The sequence below is a fragment of the Cololabis saira genome, chromosome 9 (assembly GCF_033807715.1).
Source record: "Cololabis saira isolate AMF1-May2022 chromosome 9, fColSai1.1, whole genome shotgun sequence".
Taxonomy (NCBI): Eukaryota; Metazoa; Chordata; class Actinopteri; order Beloniformes; family Belonidae; genus Cololabis; species Cololabis saira.
The window spans coordinates 28,999,166-29,016,825 of record NC_084595.1 but is presented as its reverse complement, the minus strand read 5'-3'; the positions used below and the strand labels follow the sequence as shown (position 1 = coordinate 29,016,825).

Sequence of the window (17,660 nt, the reverse complement as noted above, 5' to 3'; positions counted from 1 at the left end):
TCTTCAGGAAACCTATATGTGACATCTTGGAACATTTGTCCAGTCAATACTTTCAATTCAATGTACTCACAATTAAGTTTGGCAATAACTGAAGTCACTCCATTCAAACGAAAGCAATTCTATTGGCATTGGTACATTGGTAAGTGTGAACATTGGCAAACATCGTGGAACACATCGTGGAACACATCGTGAAACTTGCAACTTTAGCCAACTCCTTTCATTCTGTGACTTCTCTATTCAGTCTGTATGAACTTTCGAAAGGGAACAGCAGTGCCTGAGATTTTTTTGATTTTTATAACAATGTAACTGCTTTGTTTTAAGAGGTTAGTGACAACCATTGCAACCCTAAAACCAGACACGTGCACCAAGTAGCATGAGGAGTGCAGTAGCTACTTTCAGTCACTGAAAGGGCAATGACTTATTCTCAGTTTAGTAAAATCAGTAGGCGATTTTTTTTTTTTTTTTTTACAGTCTCCATATATGATGCACGTTGTCATGTCGGCACACTTGTTGAATTATTCATTATACGAATTTGAACACAATTTTAAAACTAAAATTGCTTTTTGAAATTATCTCTTATTCCACCTTTGACAGAGCTGCTGGTGTACTCAACCATAGACATATATACATGTATGTATACAGTTGTATAGCTTAGACAGGCAGACCCTCTGGAAGCTACTCCGACACTACGGAGTGCCAGCCAAGATCGTGTCCATCATCAGGAATTCTTATAAGGTCATCCACGGAGGACAGCTAACAGAGGCATTCAAGTGACACCGGAGTCAGACAAGGCTGTCTGCTGTCGCCCTTCCTCTTCTTGCTAGCGATTGACTGGATAATAAGATCTCCACCGCACAGAGAAGGAACGGCATTCAGTGGACTCCTTGGAAGCAAATGGAGGACTTGGACTAGGCCGATGACCTGGCACTGCTGTCACACACTCAACATCAAATGCAGGAGAAGACCAACATCGTATCAGCCACCTCAGAACAACTGGGACTCATCATCCACAAGGGAAAGACAAAGATCCTCAAGATCAATGCAGCCAACGCCAACGCAATCACGCTGGAGGGGGAAGCACTGGAAGAAATCAAATCCTTCACCTACCTCGGCAGTGTAATTAACAAAGAGGGTGGCACAGACGCAGACGTGAAAGCACGAACCAGGAAAGCACGTGCAGCATTCGTACAACTACGGAACATCTGGAACTCCAAAGAACTTACCACCAAAACTAAAGTCAGATTCTTTAACACCAATGTCAATGCAGTACTCCTATACGGAACAGAAACATGGAGAACTACAGCTGCTACCACCAAGAAAATACAGGTCTTTATTAACAGCTGCCTAAGGAAAATCCTCCACATCCGATGGCCAGACATAATCAGCAACACTGAACTCTGGGGGAGAACAAACCAGCTGCCTGCGGAAGAAGAAATTAAGAAACGCTGATGGCGCTGGATAGGCCATACCCTGCGAAATCCCACAAATTCCATCATAAGACAAGCCCTTAAATGGAACCCACAGTGAAAGCGGAAAAGGGGTCGCCCAAGAAACACCTGGCGCAGAGAACTGGAGGCGGACACCAACACCTTGAAGATGAACTGGACCCAACTGGAGAAAACGTCTTAAGACAGAGATGCCTGGAGATCGCTTGTTGACAGCCTATGCCCCAGAAGGGGTAGTAGGCGTAAGTAAGTAAGTAAGTAAGTAAGTAAGTAAGTAAGTAAGTAAGTAAGTAAGTAAGTAAGTAAGTAAGTAAGTAAGTAAGTAAGTAAGTAAGTATACAGTTGTGTGAAAAAGTGTGCCCCCTTTCTTATTTTTTTGCATGCTTGTCGCACTTAAATGTTTCAGATCATCAAACTAATTTAAATATTAGACAAAGATAACACAAGTAAACACAAAATGCAGTTTTTAAATGAAGGTTTTTATTACTAAGGGGAAAGAAAAATTCAAACCTACATGAGATGGCTAGAGAAATTGAACTCAGCTTTCCAAAGATGTGATAAACCACAGTTAATTTATGTTTCAACAGGGGGGGGCAATCACTTTTTCACACAGGGCTTTGTACTGTAGGTTTGGATTTATATATATATATATATATATATATATATATATATATATATATATATATATATATATATATATATATATATATATATATATATATATATATATATATATATATATATATGTATATGTATATGTATATATATATATATATATATATATATATATATGTATATATATATATATATATATATATATATATATGTATATGTATATATATATATATATATATATATATATATATATATATATATATATACACACATGTACACATGTTCATTTTTTTTTTGCGACCAATATTTACTTTTATTGTAAAGGTGATATACCAAAATATTAATATGTTAGAGGAAGAGAGATAAAGAAAAGGGAAAAAACACTTAGAAAACATCTACACAAGACTTTGGTAAGAATCTTCGGACACACAAAAATTATACTGCAAAAAAATAACACATTTTCTAATAATGTTCCAAATCGTATAGATGGCAATCATGAAGCATCTACATGTACAGTAAATTACTGGTAATATTGTGTCCTACAAACAACTGAACAATTGAATGCATATAAAACACTGGAATGGCTGGGCACCTGTGCTTAAAGGTTGGATTATACTGTACCACTAAAGGATACCACAAAAGTTAACAGTTCTTTTTTAATCTTTAAATCAGTTTACAATTCATAATTTATTTTTCAATGTCTGTGCACTCCACGAGCAACAGTCATAAATGACAGGAAGTGACGTCGCAGCCATCTTCCAGGGGGCGTGGCTGGCTTGTGATCTCTGCAGCACAGTTTTGCGTTTTCATAGGTTATTGTGGCTAAAAGTATTTCTTACGAACATATTTCATACTTTATGGAGTATTTCACTGGCTGGGGGGATATTCCAGTGTTATGTCAGCAGCTATCATCCGCTAGAACTACTACTTGTTTAACAGCACAGCAGTAATACTGGCCTACCCGTATAGCTAATTGCTAACATCCTAAACAAAGTAAACGTACTGTTGTTTATACCGATGTAACTAAGCCATTAATATTAGTTTTTGTATCGGAGGACCGTAAGCAAAGATGTTGCCGACAGAAGACATCCCTGCTGAAGAGATGTCCTGAGAACTGATGAGTTAAAATGAGCTGTAAATCCACCAAAGTGGCTCCCAGTGTTGACTTCGACCACAGCTGCTCCGACAGCGTAGAATACCTGACTCTCAACTTCGGCCCGTTCGAGACCGTCCACCGCTGGAGGAGACTCCCTCAGTGCGACGAGTTCGTGGGCTCCAGGTGAGTACTGACTGATGAGGGAAACATCTCCCCAGTTAAATGTTTATTTGTGTTAAATCCAGTCCCGTGTTCCCCCCACAGACGCAGCAAACACACAGTTGTGGCATACAGGGATGCCATTTACGTGTTCGGGGGAGACAATGGGTGAGTACTACTTGACATTAACAGGTGTTCACCCTACTGTTGCATTACATGCAGTATAATATGGTATTTATTATAAATGTATTATAAACAAAGGTGGTTAGAGTAGCCAAAAATTGTACTCAAGTAAAAGTACTGTTCCTTCAGAATAATATGACTCAAGTAGAAGTAAAAAGTAGTCATCCAAATAGTGACTTGAGTAAAAGTAAAAAAGTACTTGGTGAAAAAACTACTAAGGTACTGAGTAACTGTTGAGTAACGTCTGATTTATTTTTTTAACACAACCATTCAAACAGACAAAAGTACAAAATAATCATCTTCAGGCAAATTCAATCAATAAAATAAATTAAAATTAATAACAAATAAAAAAAGCTTAAATTAAACTTAGTAAGTAAATTCAAGTACTTTATTAAATAATAAAATAAATAAAATAATAACCAAATAAAAAAATAAATTAAGCACAAGTAGCACAAAATTTCCAGCCTTTGTACTTTTCTTTTTTAACCAGGCAAAACTAGAACAAGCCCATGAACTCATAGAAACTCCATGTGTGTGTTTGAGTCTGTGTATATGTGACAAAACATGCAAAAACATGCAAATCACTCAGTGATGTCATGAGATTGATGCGTACGCGGATAAAAGTAAAGTAACGAGCTCAACGTAGCCTAATGTAGCGGAGTAAGAGTAACAGTTTCTTCTTCACAAATCTACTCAAGTAAAAGTAAAAAGTATAGTGATTCAAAACTACTCCTAAAAGTACAAAATTTCCCAAAACTTACTCAAGTAAATGTAACTCGTTACTACCACCTCTGATTCTAAATATAAGTTAACGGTTAACTGCCACCCGTGGTGACAATATACATTGTTCCTGGATTTGCACGCATTGTGGCCATGAAATGCATCTGCATTTCATGGCCACAGTGTGTGTAAATTTAGGTGAGGTAAACTATAGAATAATTTTTATTATAATTTGATATAGGTCTTTTGTTCTTTGTTTTGGTTTAAATGTTGAGACAGGAGAAAGCCTTAAAAAATCTGTCAACTGTTGATGAGAAACAGGGGTGGGATTAAATAAATTTTCTTCTTCCCACTCCCTTTCGAGTGTTAACGAATTAATTTGTATATTGAACCTGCACATCTACTGTTAAAGGTATTTGTTTAATTTTCTGTTGCACGCAGGTCACTTATGTTATGTTAACTGAACTGAACTGAATAATACAAGTCTGTGCTACCCGACAGGAAGAACATGCTGAATGATCTGCTCCGCTTTGATGTCAAGGATTGCTCTTGGTGTCGGTAAGTCTGCTGCATCCGCTGAAAATACACTGGACTAGACTGTGCAATATCATGTTACACTAATTAATAATGTGTTTCACAGAGCTTTCACCACTGGAACTCCTCCAGCTCCCAGATATCACCACTCAGCAGCGGTCTATGGCAGTAGCATGTTTGTCTTTGGTAACATATTTTGGTATTACTTAATTTAAAATGTACAGATCTTTTCAAATTCATGCAGTATCACTATAATGTATGACTAATATTTTCAGGTGGCTACACTGGAGATATCTATTCAAATTCAAACCTGAAAAATAAAAATGACCTTTTTGAGTATAAGTTTGCGACAGGACAGTGGACTGAATGGAAAGTAGAAGGAAGGTAAAGTATTTTTATTTGTATTTCTCAAGTTTTAATGTCTGTAGACATCAGCGAAGACTTATTTGAAAGGTTTGGTTTTTAACAACAATCGGTAATATAGTTGTTTTAGGTTGAATGTTGAAAACCAAGTAGTAGGCCTTAAAGAATTGGTAAAGGAAAAGTGTTTGAAATTTTATTAATTATCAAAAAATCATTTAACAACAGAAGTTTATATTTCATTTAGGGAGTCAAACTCTTGTTCCTAAACTCAATTTGCATTGTTGACCTGTGCTTTAAAAGTAATCAAGTCTGTTTGATCTAAAATGGGGATAAAATCTTTATATTCATCTGTTTTGTGTCTGTTCCAGTTTGCCGGTGGCCAGATCTGCTCATGGGGCCACAGTTTACAATGATAAGCTGTGGATATTTGCTGGCTATGATGGAAATGCCCGGTAATTTTTATTTCTTATCTTTATTTTTTTATTTACCACTTCATACAGATTGTTTTTTTTTTTGTTTTGTTTTTTTAATTTGGTGAAACTCTGATTTATCCATATTTTCCTTGTGTATGTAGGCTGAACGATATGTGGACCATCAGTCTGCAGGACAGAGAACATGCATGCTGGGAAGAGGCCAGTTACATTCATATCCATATTGAAGTTCATATGAAGTGTAACATGCACGTTGACGTCTTTCTCATTTCTTTGTGTTGATCAGATTGATCAGAGTGGTGAGATTCCCCCCTCTTGCTGCAACTTCCCTGTGGCAGTATGCAAAGACAAGATGTTTGTATTTTCTGGTCAGAGTGGAGCCAAGATCACCAATAACCTGTTTCAATTTGAGTTCAGAGGCAACATGTGAGAATAACATTTTCCTTCAAAGCTTAGTTACTCATATTTTCAATACCAGATAAAGTTACATGGCACTCATCAATCCATCACCTCAGGTGGACACGTATCCCGACAGAACATTTACTTCGAGGTTCCCCTCCACCTCCCCAGAGACGTTATGGACATACTATGGTCACCTTTGATCGCCACCTGTATGTATTTGGAGGTGCTGCTGACAACACCCTTCCCAATGAGCTGCACTGCTATGATGTGGACTCTCAGACCTGGGAGGTGATACAAGCTAGCCTTGACAGTGAGGTATGAACCAAAAACAATTAGATAGACCTGCAATATTGGATTTGAAACACAAATGGTGTTTGTTAACAGAACAACAGCCTGTTTGATCAGTACTTTTTACAATCACTTGTTTAATGTTTGTTTTAGTTAGTTAGTTAGTTAGTGATTTATTCCGTGATTTATTTTATGGTAATATGAAATGTTTGATTAGACAATAATTAAAAAAAGGAAAAAGAACTAACATTTTAGAAATGTCTTTTTCATTTTGAATTCATTTTAGCATTGTGGGTCACATTCACGTGTAGTTGCTAAAAAGAAACTGTAGAGAGTCCAACGGAGAGGCTGGGAGCGCATGGACATTGTGTGCGTTTATATTTTCTAGCTAGTTACTGGATTTTGGGGAATTCCTGGCTGCAGCTTTAAAGCAGCATCACCCCATTGTTAATATAACAAATACTAAACCAAGCTCTACTCAAGCCAGATTCATATAGTCAACAGGTTTTATAGATACTTTGTGTTTTGCATCATAATTGAGTCTTTTCACAAAAGTATAATTTTCCTAAATGACCATACTAAATATTAACATCAACATTTGACAACTGTACATTTTTAGGCTTAATGCTGTATAATATTCACTGACAGGTGCTGTTTTTTATTATGGCTTCTGCCCCTCAGATGCCCAGTGGGAGACTGTTTCATGCTACTGCTGTGATTCACGATGCCATGTATATATTTGGAGGGACGGTGGACAACAATGTCCGGAGTGGAGAGATGTACAGATTCCAGGTTGGGGTGAATGAATGCTTGAATATTTACATACCATGTTTTTAATATTTTCTATCATTAAGACACTGTGATCAAAAACATTTTCCGACTAAATAAGAGATCAAATATTCCTGTAAAATGACTCCTGTTTTTGTTATAGTTCTCAAGCTATCCAAAATGTACCCTCCACGAGGATTATGGAAGACTGTGGGAGAACCGTCAGTTTTGTGATGTAGAGTTTATTCTTGGCGAGGTAGGTTCTCACAGTTGTATGTTAAACAGTCACAAAAACTCTCAAATGGGGATTCATCTGCTGACTTTCCCATGATCAACCTGACAAGTATTTCCATTTGTCTGCCTCCTTGTTGTTTTGTTTACAGAGGGAGGAAAGAGTCTTGGGGCATATTGCCATAGTGACTGCAAGATGTCAGTGGCTGCGAAAGAAAATCCTGCAGGCTCGGGACAGGCAGCGACAGGTCAGAACCACACATTCAGTGCAGCGCGTTTCCTCTAAAAATGTAGTGTCAGAAGATATGTTCTCAAAACAGGGGCGGCAGTAGCTCAGGTGGTAGAGCGGGTCGTCCAATGATCAGAAGGTTGGCGGTTCAAATCCCGCTCTGTCCCAGTTTGCTGTCGTAGTGTCCTTGGGCAAGACACCTTACCCACCTTGCCCCGTGTGAATGTGTTTGAATGTGTATGAATGTTGGTGGTGGTCGGAGGGGCCGTTAGGCGCGATATGGCAGCCACGCTTCCGTCAGTCTGCCCCAGGGCAGCTGTGGCTACAAATGTAGTTTACCACCACCAGAGAGAATGTGTATGAATGAATAATGATTTCTGTAAAGCGCTCTGGGTGCCTAGAAGGGCGCTATATAAATCCAAGTCATTATTATTATCATTATAAATCTCCCAACGGTCAAGCTGTGATTACGTGACCATCAACTCCCGCATCACCACTCAAACATGAAATTCATATAAACTGTCATGAGACTGAACTGGTGGAGAGCAGAGGAGTTGAATCTAAATGAAAAGTATGCTTATTTTTAAAAGGACAGGGTAATAGTATTATTGCATTATTGAGTGTTGGTCCCACCAGTATTTGTTTGGAAACATGCTGGATGGTGGAATATGAATATTTAGATTTAGTTCAACTGTATTAGTGTCCAAATTGAAATAACGGTATATAACAAATAGAGCCTTAATATTGAAACAATATCGGAAATACTTACGTAAATAAGGATATTAATATTGGTGACTCTATATGTCTCTGTGCCATGTAATACCATGACATTTTTATGAAGAGAATCCCAGTTCTTCTTTGTTTCTCTAGAAGTCAGGTCATATACTGGTCATATATGTATTCTTACTATTAGTCATACCACATATGTTGGTGTCTATGAAGAGTGTTTGTGTTTTTGTCCAGAAAACCTACAGCAAGTATCAGGGGCAGGTTTTTTAAAATGAAATAAAGATGAATTACGGTATACATGTATCTGCGACACACACAAATCACTGTACATTGATCCTAACTGGAGGAGGTCGGAGGTTTCTAGGTAGAGCTGGAATGTGGATGAGAAGTGTTGCATGATTTCTTGATTTGCAGAGGACCAAACGGGAGAGCAGTGAGGATAGTGATGAGGGAGCAGCTGGAGGCCCGAGGGATATCCCAGCAGGCAATAGGTCATCAGGCACGCAGCCCCTGTTGGAGGTTTTCATCAGAGAAGCAGAGGCCCAGCCGTTTGAAGTCTTAATGCAGTTTCTCTACACAGACAAAATCCAGTACCCCCGCCGAGGTAACTCCATACTCAGCCTTCACGTTTCTAGGCTACATGAAGGGGTTTCATTGTGAGTAAAATACCTTTTTTGGGTCTCATCTGTCTACACAGGTCATGTACAAGATGTTCTTCTAATCATGGATGTATACAAACTGGCCCTAAGTTTTAAGCTCTCCCGGCTGGAGCAGCTTTGTGTTCAGTACATCGAGGCATCTGTGGATTTGCAGAACGTACTCAGTGTTTGTGAGAATGCCAACAAGCTGCAATTGGACCAGCTCAAGGTACAACCATCCATCTGTTACCTCAGTCTCATTGGGAGGATTATCAAAATATTTAATAGCTGCAGCCCATTTGAAAATCTTGATTTTACTGACCCCCAGTGGTTGAGGTCCAGAGTGTCTTCAGTTCACCATGAGTTTACAGTAATTGATTTAATTCTTTGCAGCAGCCAATGTTGTTTTAAGTCATTCTTTCAAATCAGACAAGTTACCAAAAGTTATATGATTGTTAATTTTGATACTAAACCCAAGAATGTGTTTTGTTTCTGCAGGAACACTGTCTTAATTTTGTGGTGAAGGAATCCCACTTTAACCAAGTGATCATGACAAAAGAGTTTGAGCGTCTTTCCACAGCTCTGATAGTGGAGATAGTGCGTCGAAAGCAGCAGCCTCACCCTAGAATTTATTCAGAACAGCCCGTGGACATTGGGACCTCCCTTGTGCAGGACATGAAGGCTTACTTGGAAGGAGGGGGCCTGGAGTTTTGTGACATTATCCTGCTGTTAGATGGACACCCACGGCCTGCACATAAGGCCATACTGGCAGCCCGTTCCAGGTAATCTTCCCTGCTAAGTAAATCAAATCCTTTTTATTTTTGTGTTTTAGAGCTGCATCTTCTGAATACACTTATATTTGTACTTGTTGTGTTCCTACTGCATCTCATCTTGGTGGAGTGACTGATATTGTTTGTACTTATATTCTGCAGTTACTTTGAGGCGATGTTCCGCTCTTTCATGCCAGAAGACGGTCAGGTTAATATATCCATCGGTGAAATGGTCCCAAGCAAGCAAGCTTTTGATTCCATGCTGCGTTATATCTACTATGGGGATGTCAACATGCCTCCAGAAGATTCACTGTATCCTTGTCAAACTCCAAAAAAGGGGAATCATTTCCTAAAGGCAGCCCTTGACATTTTTATCCCTAGCTCCTTGAAATATATAGACTCTGTATTCCTACAATGACATTTGAACTGCTTGAATAAAGTCACCAAGATTAGAACAGAAGGAGAACAAAAACACATTTAAGTCATCATCCATCTAGAAATGCAGCAGCTTTTAAAAACTACCTTGCACCCATTATTACCGGATGATATTAGTTCATGAATGGCTTAAAACAAGCAGATATTGTTTCCAATTCACAGGAACACTCTGCTAATGTACATCTAACCTGCACAGGTGCGAAGACAAAATTGTTTTTTTTCCACACTTCCTTGACTTTTGATAAATAGTTATCTCTTTTCTGCGCCATATTACTACGGGTTCTCCAACAACAGGCTGCAGGCTTACTGTAAGCAGAACCTGGAGATGAACGTCACTGTGGAGAATGTCTTGCAGGTATTTGTTTTTTTACCCGAGGGGGAGCCGTGACCTAATTGGAAAAGTTGTCCCTCTCATGTGGATATGAATACTTTCCTCTCTTAATACTCCCTCAATATTTCCCCCTCAGATTCTGGAGGCGGCAGACAAGACTCAGGCTCTGGACATGAAAAAGCACTGCCTGCACATCATTGTCCACCAGTTCATCAAGGTGGGTGGGCTCTTATCTGGGGCCCTGGGGCTGTGCTGCCCACTCGCTACAGCTGAGCTAACCCTCTAGTCCCGTCGTCTATGCGGGAAACCGACACCTTTGGCCTCCTAGTGGATCCCCCTCCTCCTTCTACTTAGAGAAGAGACTGCTTACATTTCAACCGGCTGTATAAGCACCTCATCTCATAACAATGAGGGTCACAGTGGCACTCTGATTATTGCTTGTTATCCAAAGAAACTGCAAAGTACTCAACTTTCACTTTCCTTAACTGGAGTGTTAGCTCTGCTGTTAGTATTTCAGTTAAGCTTCTTGCTGTGGCCTTTATTTCTTTTTCTTTTCATCCCTCTTTCTTTTGCTGCTTGTCACCCATTTTCATGTCTCATTGTCTTGTCTTAGTACATTTTTTTTCATTTTGTTTTGTTCTCCCCTCCCAAAGGTATCCAAGCTTCCCAACCTGCGGTCTCTCAGCCAGCTGCTCTTGTTGGACATCATTGAGTCTCTAGCTACACACATATCAGACAAACAGCGTGCTGAGATGGGCTCCGATATTTAAGATGACTCAGTGAATGGGGCTCTTTTCACAGAAGCCATAAGTCTCCACATGCATTCCCTTCTCTCTTTTTCCTTTTTTTTTTTTTTGTTTTGTTTTGTCCCTTTCGATCTTGCACGTCTTAGACCCCTGTTCAAAAGATCCCTATTATTCACACTGTATCAAATTGCTCTTGTGTCTCACTTTGCATGACTCGAGAGTTAAGTTTATTGAAAAATAAAACAGATTTTGGTGCAGAATGATTGAATAATGTGAATCTATTTTATTTATTTTATATAAGCACGAACAATTTTGCAAGGTCTGCGTCTGTTGGATATTTCTTTTCTTTAAAACTGATATGCAATTTCTTGTATATTCATACTTGCAATACTAGAAATGTTCAAGTGTTGTTGAAAATATCTACTTAGATCTGTTGTCTCTTTTAAATACATGTTGTATACCATTAAATTATTCATTCATGTTCTTTATTTCTCATTTTCAGCTATGACACAATTGCAATTTCAAAGCTTTTTTTATTTAATGTTATAAGGAATCTGGATCATATGAAATGGCTCAGATTTGTCTGCCATTAGTGTTCTCACTGTTACCCAACAGATGTTTGTAATAATGATTACCATAAACAATTACATTTCCTTGTCCAAACAGCATACTCGTGTAAAGGGTTGTCATCAGTCTGCTGTTGTATACCTACTGTAAGTCAGGTATATGTATTTAAAGCCTTAATAAACCTCATAGAAACTGAGCTATGCTGAGTGTTTGTGTGCCTGGGTACCAATATTGATGTTTTGACCTTTAATTAAGCCCTGTAGTAAAGTTCATGCCATCACAAACCCACTGCAGTCTCTGACAGGTGACGTCATTCTCTCCCCCGGGCCTAACCTTTAAAGGCCTTTCAGAACCTCAGTCCCAACAGCAAGTATATTCTGCATGAAAACACCCCAAAACAATTAGGATACTGGGATAAGTTAAAGCTGAAAGCAACTTTAAGACTTTTTGTTTTGAATCAGAAATGTAACCTTTTACAAGTCTAATACAGGAAATGCAGGAAGTTATTATAATGAATCTTGGTAAAAAAAGAGAAATCTGTCCACAGATCGATGCTAAAAGGCAGAGCCATTGCAATTTGTCCACGATGTGAAAAGGCTAAACTCTGGCATTTCATCAAATTAGCCTTGAACTTGTGGATTCAGTTTCCACAGTAGGTAGCTGATAAGGTTGTTCAGTTCTCTCTGGTTTGAGAGGGGGATTTTTTAAGTTTTACAATTTAAAATGTCAACTTAATTTATGCTTCTGATAAACACACATTTTTGAACCCGCTTGTCTTGCGCAGTGCTCTTGTTTCCAGTGCTGAGCTGCCTTTGGTTTACATCCTTCAAGCGCTTCAGATCTTGGAGACTAAAATGATTCTTGTGTGAGTTGGAGCTGATACATGTCGAGTTACCCTTAATTTAACGGCAGAGGTGATGCAGTCAGATATATGAAGCAGAATTACAACGCTAACATGTCACAGCTGCTTTCCACGTTGGCCCAATATACAGGTTGCATTTCTGGTGAGGGTCAGCATGACATGGAAGTGCTCGTCAATCTATCCTGTAGGGGGTGTATGGTCTCCAGTTAAGTCCTACCTATATGCCATACCTGTGACTTTGATTTGACATAGAGGCAAAAATCAAGTCTAAGCCTTATAGGACTAGTGCAGGTTTAATTGTGTAATACTTACGTAAAACTATCATACCTGATCTTTCCAAATATAAAGTTTAGAAACTCTCCCTGTAACAATTACTTCTCTATTTTACAGTTTTAAAGAAAGTAAACCCCATTTGCAATGCTATTGTAACATTTAGTAGAAAATGAAAGAAGAAAGCCAGATTTTTTTTATTTTATTATCTTTAATAACGGTTGGTAACTATGAACTCTAAATCATAGGAAGCATTTGCCAACACACCTTTTATGCAATATATATATATATATATATATATATATATATATATATATATATATATATATATATATATATATAAAAGATCCAGCAATACAGTGACTTCACATTTGTCTAGTAGTTGTAACATTGTGATTAACATGCTTTAAATATTTCCCAGATGAAAATCTACATTTTCTTGAGGAATGACATTTAGAAAAACACAAACATTGTCTTTCTTTTACTGAAAAAAGCTTAAGTAATGGGATATGAAATGTAGTGATTTTCTCCCCTGTTCGTTAGCATTAATCTTAAAATCTTAGCATGTCCACATATGTAAAAAGTAAAGCTTTTATAGTTTCATTTACAACATTGTTCTGACTAGTTATTTTTACATGATTACATCAAATAAAGTCCCGATTACACTATGTGCATATCAACCGCTAAATAAAGTGTTCAGTTTTATTTTTCTGTAAGCTATGTTTTCATTTTCATGCAGATGTTTTTTTTTAATCTTTCATCATTTTAGTAAAACCTTTTCAGTCTCATCACTTGTCATCACAGTTGTATCTCTTGACAATTTGTTTTGAGATCACAGAAATCTCAGAAGAAAACACAAAAAAACAAAGTGACAAATAGCCCTGTATTATTTTGATTCTTGTCAGAACTATTGAAGTTGTTTACATATAATTGTCTCATCAGTCACATGAATAAGCTGATGTATGAATGACAATTACATGCAAAAGTGACTGTGACTGCAAAGCTATACAACCTCTGTCTTCAGGTAATGCTTTGCTCCACGCTTCAGCTGTGGACTGTTTGGCGTACTTAGTGGTCGCTGGTCATAGTCCCCCATGCACACAGCCACAAAGAAAAGGGTCCCTCCAATGAGCAGTGCCAAACCTCCAAACCATCCAGAAAACATCGCCTCTCCATACTCCCACCGAGGCATTACATCAGGGAATCCTTCATCCCAGAACTCCACCACGGTTGTGTATGCCACAATAGAGACAGGAGCCAGAGTCGTGATTCCTGACAACCAGGACAGAACTCCTCCGAAGATGAGGAGCTTTCTCTTTACACCAGGCATCCCCACGCATATCTCAACCCCCTCTAGACCTGGGAAAGCAGCCAACACAGCTAAACCTCCAGTGCCATCAGACATCAACATGAGCACCCTGGAAATCTGCAGATCCAGCGGCAGTCCCAGGACCGAATCGTAGGCCTTACACTGAATTCCTACCTCCTCTGTGTAGAGGCAGGCGTGCCACAACCCAGAGTACCAGTTTTCCACTTCATTGAGTTCAGAGTTCATTGTCTTCCACAGGGGCAGAAAGGTGGTGATCAAGGATGTGACTAAGCCTCCAAAAGTCACAAAAAGTGCAGTCCTTTGCATCATTTTAGTTGTCAGAAAAACCATTTTCTGCCTTTGCACACACAAAGTCTGTGGTGTCTTTGATTCTGCTGTTCAGGTTCATGTAACTGAGCAGAATAGTCACAGTGGCTCTGAAGCCCGTCCCACCTTGCGCAAAGACCCGGTTCTTCAGTCTCCTTAAGAAAATGTACCTGATGGACGGGAGATAATCCAGGACTGTGGCATGACAATACACATACTGTTTTGTTTCAGCGTTCAATGTCCTCACATGGAATAATGAACTCTGTTTTGGGCTGAAACCAGATATGTCCAGTGAGATCCAGGGCAGTGTGTGTGCACAAGTCCACTTAAATGAAAGAAACATGAGCTGAGTGAACTGAGCATGGGGCTTATAGGCACAAGAAGAAATGAGGCTTTCCGGGCATATGTTATAGGCTATTCCTGCATAGTTCTGAAGTTTAGTCCATTTAAAGTGTCTCTTTTGAAGATTTGAGTCTAATTTTTATTAATGCAGATGTTTACATTTGAAAGAAAACAAAAAGGATGCTCATTATTTGCTAAGTGTCTCAAGTATCTGGTCTATGAAAAGCACTTTGTTCTCACTGCAGAAGGACTTACAATAGTCTAAAAGAGTCCACTTCTTTGTGAATTTCACTGAGGGTCTCCAAGAGTTTTGGCTGTACAACTGCTTTCCCACTGAACACCCTGTGAACTTTCTCAGGACTTGGGTCAAGTTTCTTTCAGTCCCCTAGTTTACTTATATGAAGCTATTCGTTAAACCTTTGACAACTTAGATAGCCAGTTTGGTCTAATATTGTTGTTCTACAGATTATTTTTGATTTTTATTCAATTATACCTGTACCTGTTAAATTGGAAGTATACACGTTGGACACCTCTTGACTGACACCCAATATATCAATGCTGGGACACTAAAGTAAGTGCCAAGTAAGTGTCCCTGGTTTCTACATCAGCAGAAGTTATGCTAAATGACTCCATGTAGGGCATTAAATGTTTTATTTTATTGATACTTTATCTTTTGAATACGTCTTAGTTTCTGTTGTCGGATTCAGGAGGTCTTGCTTTCTGCAGATGTTTCACATTGTTTATTTAAAGCCTAGCTAGAACATCTTATAACCCTTTAGCTCTTTTTACATCCATGTAATGGACTTTAGAAGGCATGGGACACTGGATGTACATGTGTTTGAGTCTTTTCTCGACCCCACTAATGTTTCCACTCATTTGTTGGTGTATCATCTGATAGACTTATCTTAGGGAACCAGAAGATCCTCTTTTCTAACACAGTCGAAACTGAATTTCTGACGTTCCCAGCACCTTGTTTGCCGAATGCACAAAAGCTGAGGAATTTTTTACTGATCTCCATCTTGTCAGCCCCCTGGCAGAAAATAACAGAGAGCGACCGACTCCCCTATAAATGACTGAAGAAAGTAACTTCAACGCTTCAATAGGGCTTGTCATTTCAGCCTCATGACACAAGGATGACACGTTTTACATAGCTGGAGACAGGTTCCTCTCGTAGTCTTGAATGTGGATTCAAAACTTCAGAAGAAGTAAATGAACGTGAATCCATAGACATGTTCCACCTCTCTTGGATAGAATTTCAATCACTGAGAAGAGAATTTGTTAGCTGATTCATTATGGAATTTTTCGCAAATTTGATGTGGACAGAAAGGTTTCTGTCAGATACTGTATATACTGAAGGCAGTAGAGATGTATTAGTCACTAACTAAAAGGATCTAATGAGACTTTATCATAGTGGAGCTTTCCTTTTTGTTGCAAATTGTTGCCTTTCTTACTTTTATCAGTTTGGTTTTTTTTTTACCTCTGCCAGACTTTTGTTGCTTTGTTCATTTGCCTGTAACTTTACATCAGGCTTCACTTTTTGTTCCACAGAAGGAATTCAAGAGGTTCATCCTGCAAACAAAAGGCAGAGTGGAAGAGAGTGGCTCCACCTCTTAAAACACCTAACATGAACAAAAATACTGGATAAAAAGGTTTTTGAAAAAGGTGCTTTTGTTTCCCTGTGGCATTTTGAGCAGAGCATGTCAAAAAAGTTTAGTTTATAGGATATATAGACCCAGGATAGTGTGCCAATTTAAAAAAACGGGGAGTTATAACTTTTTATTTCATCATTTTAATCTTCATGAATTACAGTTTTTTCCATCTATACTGTACATTTTTAACAAATCCTCGAAAGGAAATATTTAATTTCAATACAATTAGCAGAAATCAAGTAAAACTAAATGCCTTTACAGGGTAATATATACCAATCTTAATGTCATTTATACATTTTTTCTGCAGAAAAAGTTTATTTTGGAAGAGCACATACTACCAGAGCCTTCCTAGAGTCTTATTAGGATTCAATTATTATAATTAGTTTTTTTTAATCCTTTTTATTTACCAGTAAAATAAATACAAAATAAATACTAGTTACCAGTTAAAACTTATATTAGTACATATACACACTTACTTTCTGTCTTCTTTTGTTCTTCTTTGTCTTTCCAAGGACCCCCTCTCTGGTTGGGGAACCTTGCATGTTGTTCAGCTGTCACTCCAGCTGAGACAGGTTAAACTCAACACCAAGAACAACTTTAACATTTTGCAACAAAATGTTTGGAACCACATTAAGGACATTAATAACAAGCTTACCTTTTCCCAGATAAAAGGGAATCAGACATCTGTAAATGTTTTGCTTTTAAATTACAAACCCATTTTATCTAATTGTGTGAAAAAGACATCACTACCTCATGCCAGTGCCACAGCGTACGGAGGAAAATTTATTTATATGTGTATATTTCCAGGCAAAGCTTTATTTGCTAGTAAAATTGTTCTATTTTTGTTGACGTTAGGAACTCCATGCTATTGGCAGTTTTACTACTGTTGCTTGGCAACAAAGCTGTACAGTATGTATACTGCCTGCCCCCACCCACTCATTTTCTCTCTGCAAACCATTTTTCTAAAGGTTCGTCCACATTCATAAGCCACACTAATCAGCTTTCTTATCAGTCAATATTTGTTATTAGCAAATTGGGAAGATCTAGATTAATACATTTGGTCAATGTAATTTAGAAACATGCTGTAATACTGGTATCAATGTGCAAATATAAACATTCACTCTTAATATGTTTTGACTAGATACTGCTGATCATCAGCTTTTCTGTCAGCATGCGTCCAGACCTTTATAAAAGAAAATGGTTGCTGATCTGTAGCATTCA

The 17,660-nt window shown here is 38.2% G+C and overlaps 2 protein-coding genes across 2 annotated transcripts; one reads left to right on the top strand and one right to left on the bottom strand.

Annotated features, from left to right (window-relative positions):
• The first annotated feature begins 2,816 nt into the window (after positions 1–2,816).
• On the top strand, positions 2,817–11,376 carry lztr1 (leucine zipper like post translational regulator 1). Its single transcript, XM_061729110.1, has 19 exons — positions 2,817–3,339; positions 3,421–3,483; positions 4,720–4,776; positions 4,859–4,938; positions 5,028–5,136; positions 5,484–5,567; positions 5,690–5,747; positions 5,833–5,972; positions 6,062–6,263; positions 6,918–7,028; positions 7,168–7,260; positions 7,388–7,483; positions 8,608–8,797; positions 8,891–9,060; positions 9,330–9,613; positions 9,764–9,913; positions 10,286–10,391; positions 10,504–10,584; positions 11,021–11,376. Exons 1-19 carry the CDS (start codon positions 3,188–3,190, stop codon positions 11,135–11,137), a joined length of 2,343 nt encoding a protein of 780 aa, XP_061585094.1. The 5' UTR covers positions 2,817–3,187; the 3' UTR covers positions 11,138–11,376.
• Positions 11,377–13,815: 2,439 nt separating this feature from the next.
• Positions 13,816–14,472, bottom strand: cldn26 (claudin 26). The gene has a single exon (XM_061729982.1). It carries the CDS (start codon positions 14,470–14,472, stop codon positions 13,816–13,818), a length of 657 nt encoding a protein of 218 aa, XP_061585966.1.
• Between the last annotated feature and the right edge of the window lie 3,188 nt (positions 14,473–17,660).

Excerpts from the sequence above, each read along its gene's own strand:
- lztr1 (XM_061729110.1), top strand. The coding sequence starts at position 3,188 with ATGAGCTGTAAATCCACCAAAGTGGCTCCCAGTGTTGACTTCGACCAC. Across the intron at positions 5,137-5,483 it reads GAATGGAAAGTAGAAGGAAG|TTTGCCGGTGGCCAGATCTG; the intron begins GTAAAGTATTTT and ends TGTCTGTTCCAG. Across the intron at positions 6,264-6,917 it reads AAGCTAGCCTTGACAGTGAG|ATGCCCAGTGGGAGACTGTT; the intron begins GTATGAACCAAA and ends TCTGCCCCTCAG.
- cldn26 (XM_061729982.1), bottom strand. The coding sequence starts at position 14,472 with ATGGTTTTTCTGACAACTAAAATGATGCAAAGGACTGCACTTTTTGTG.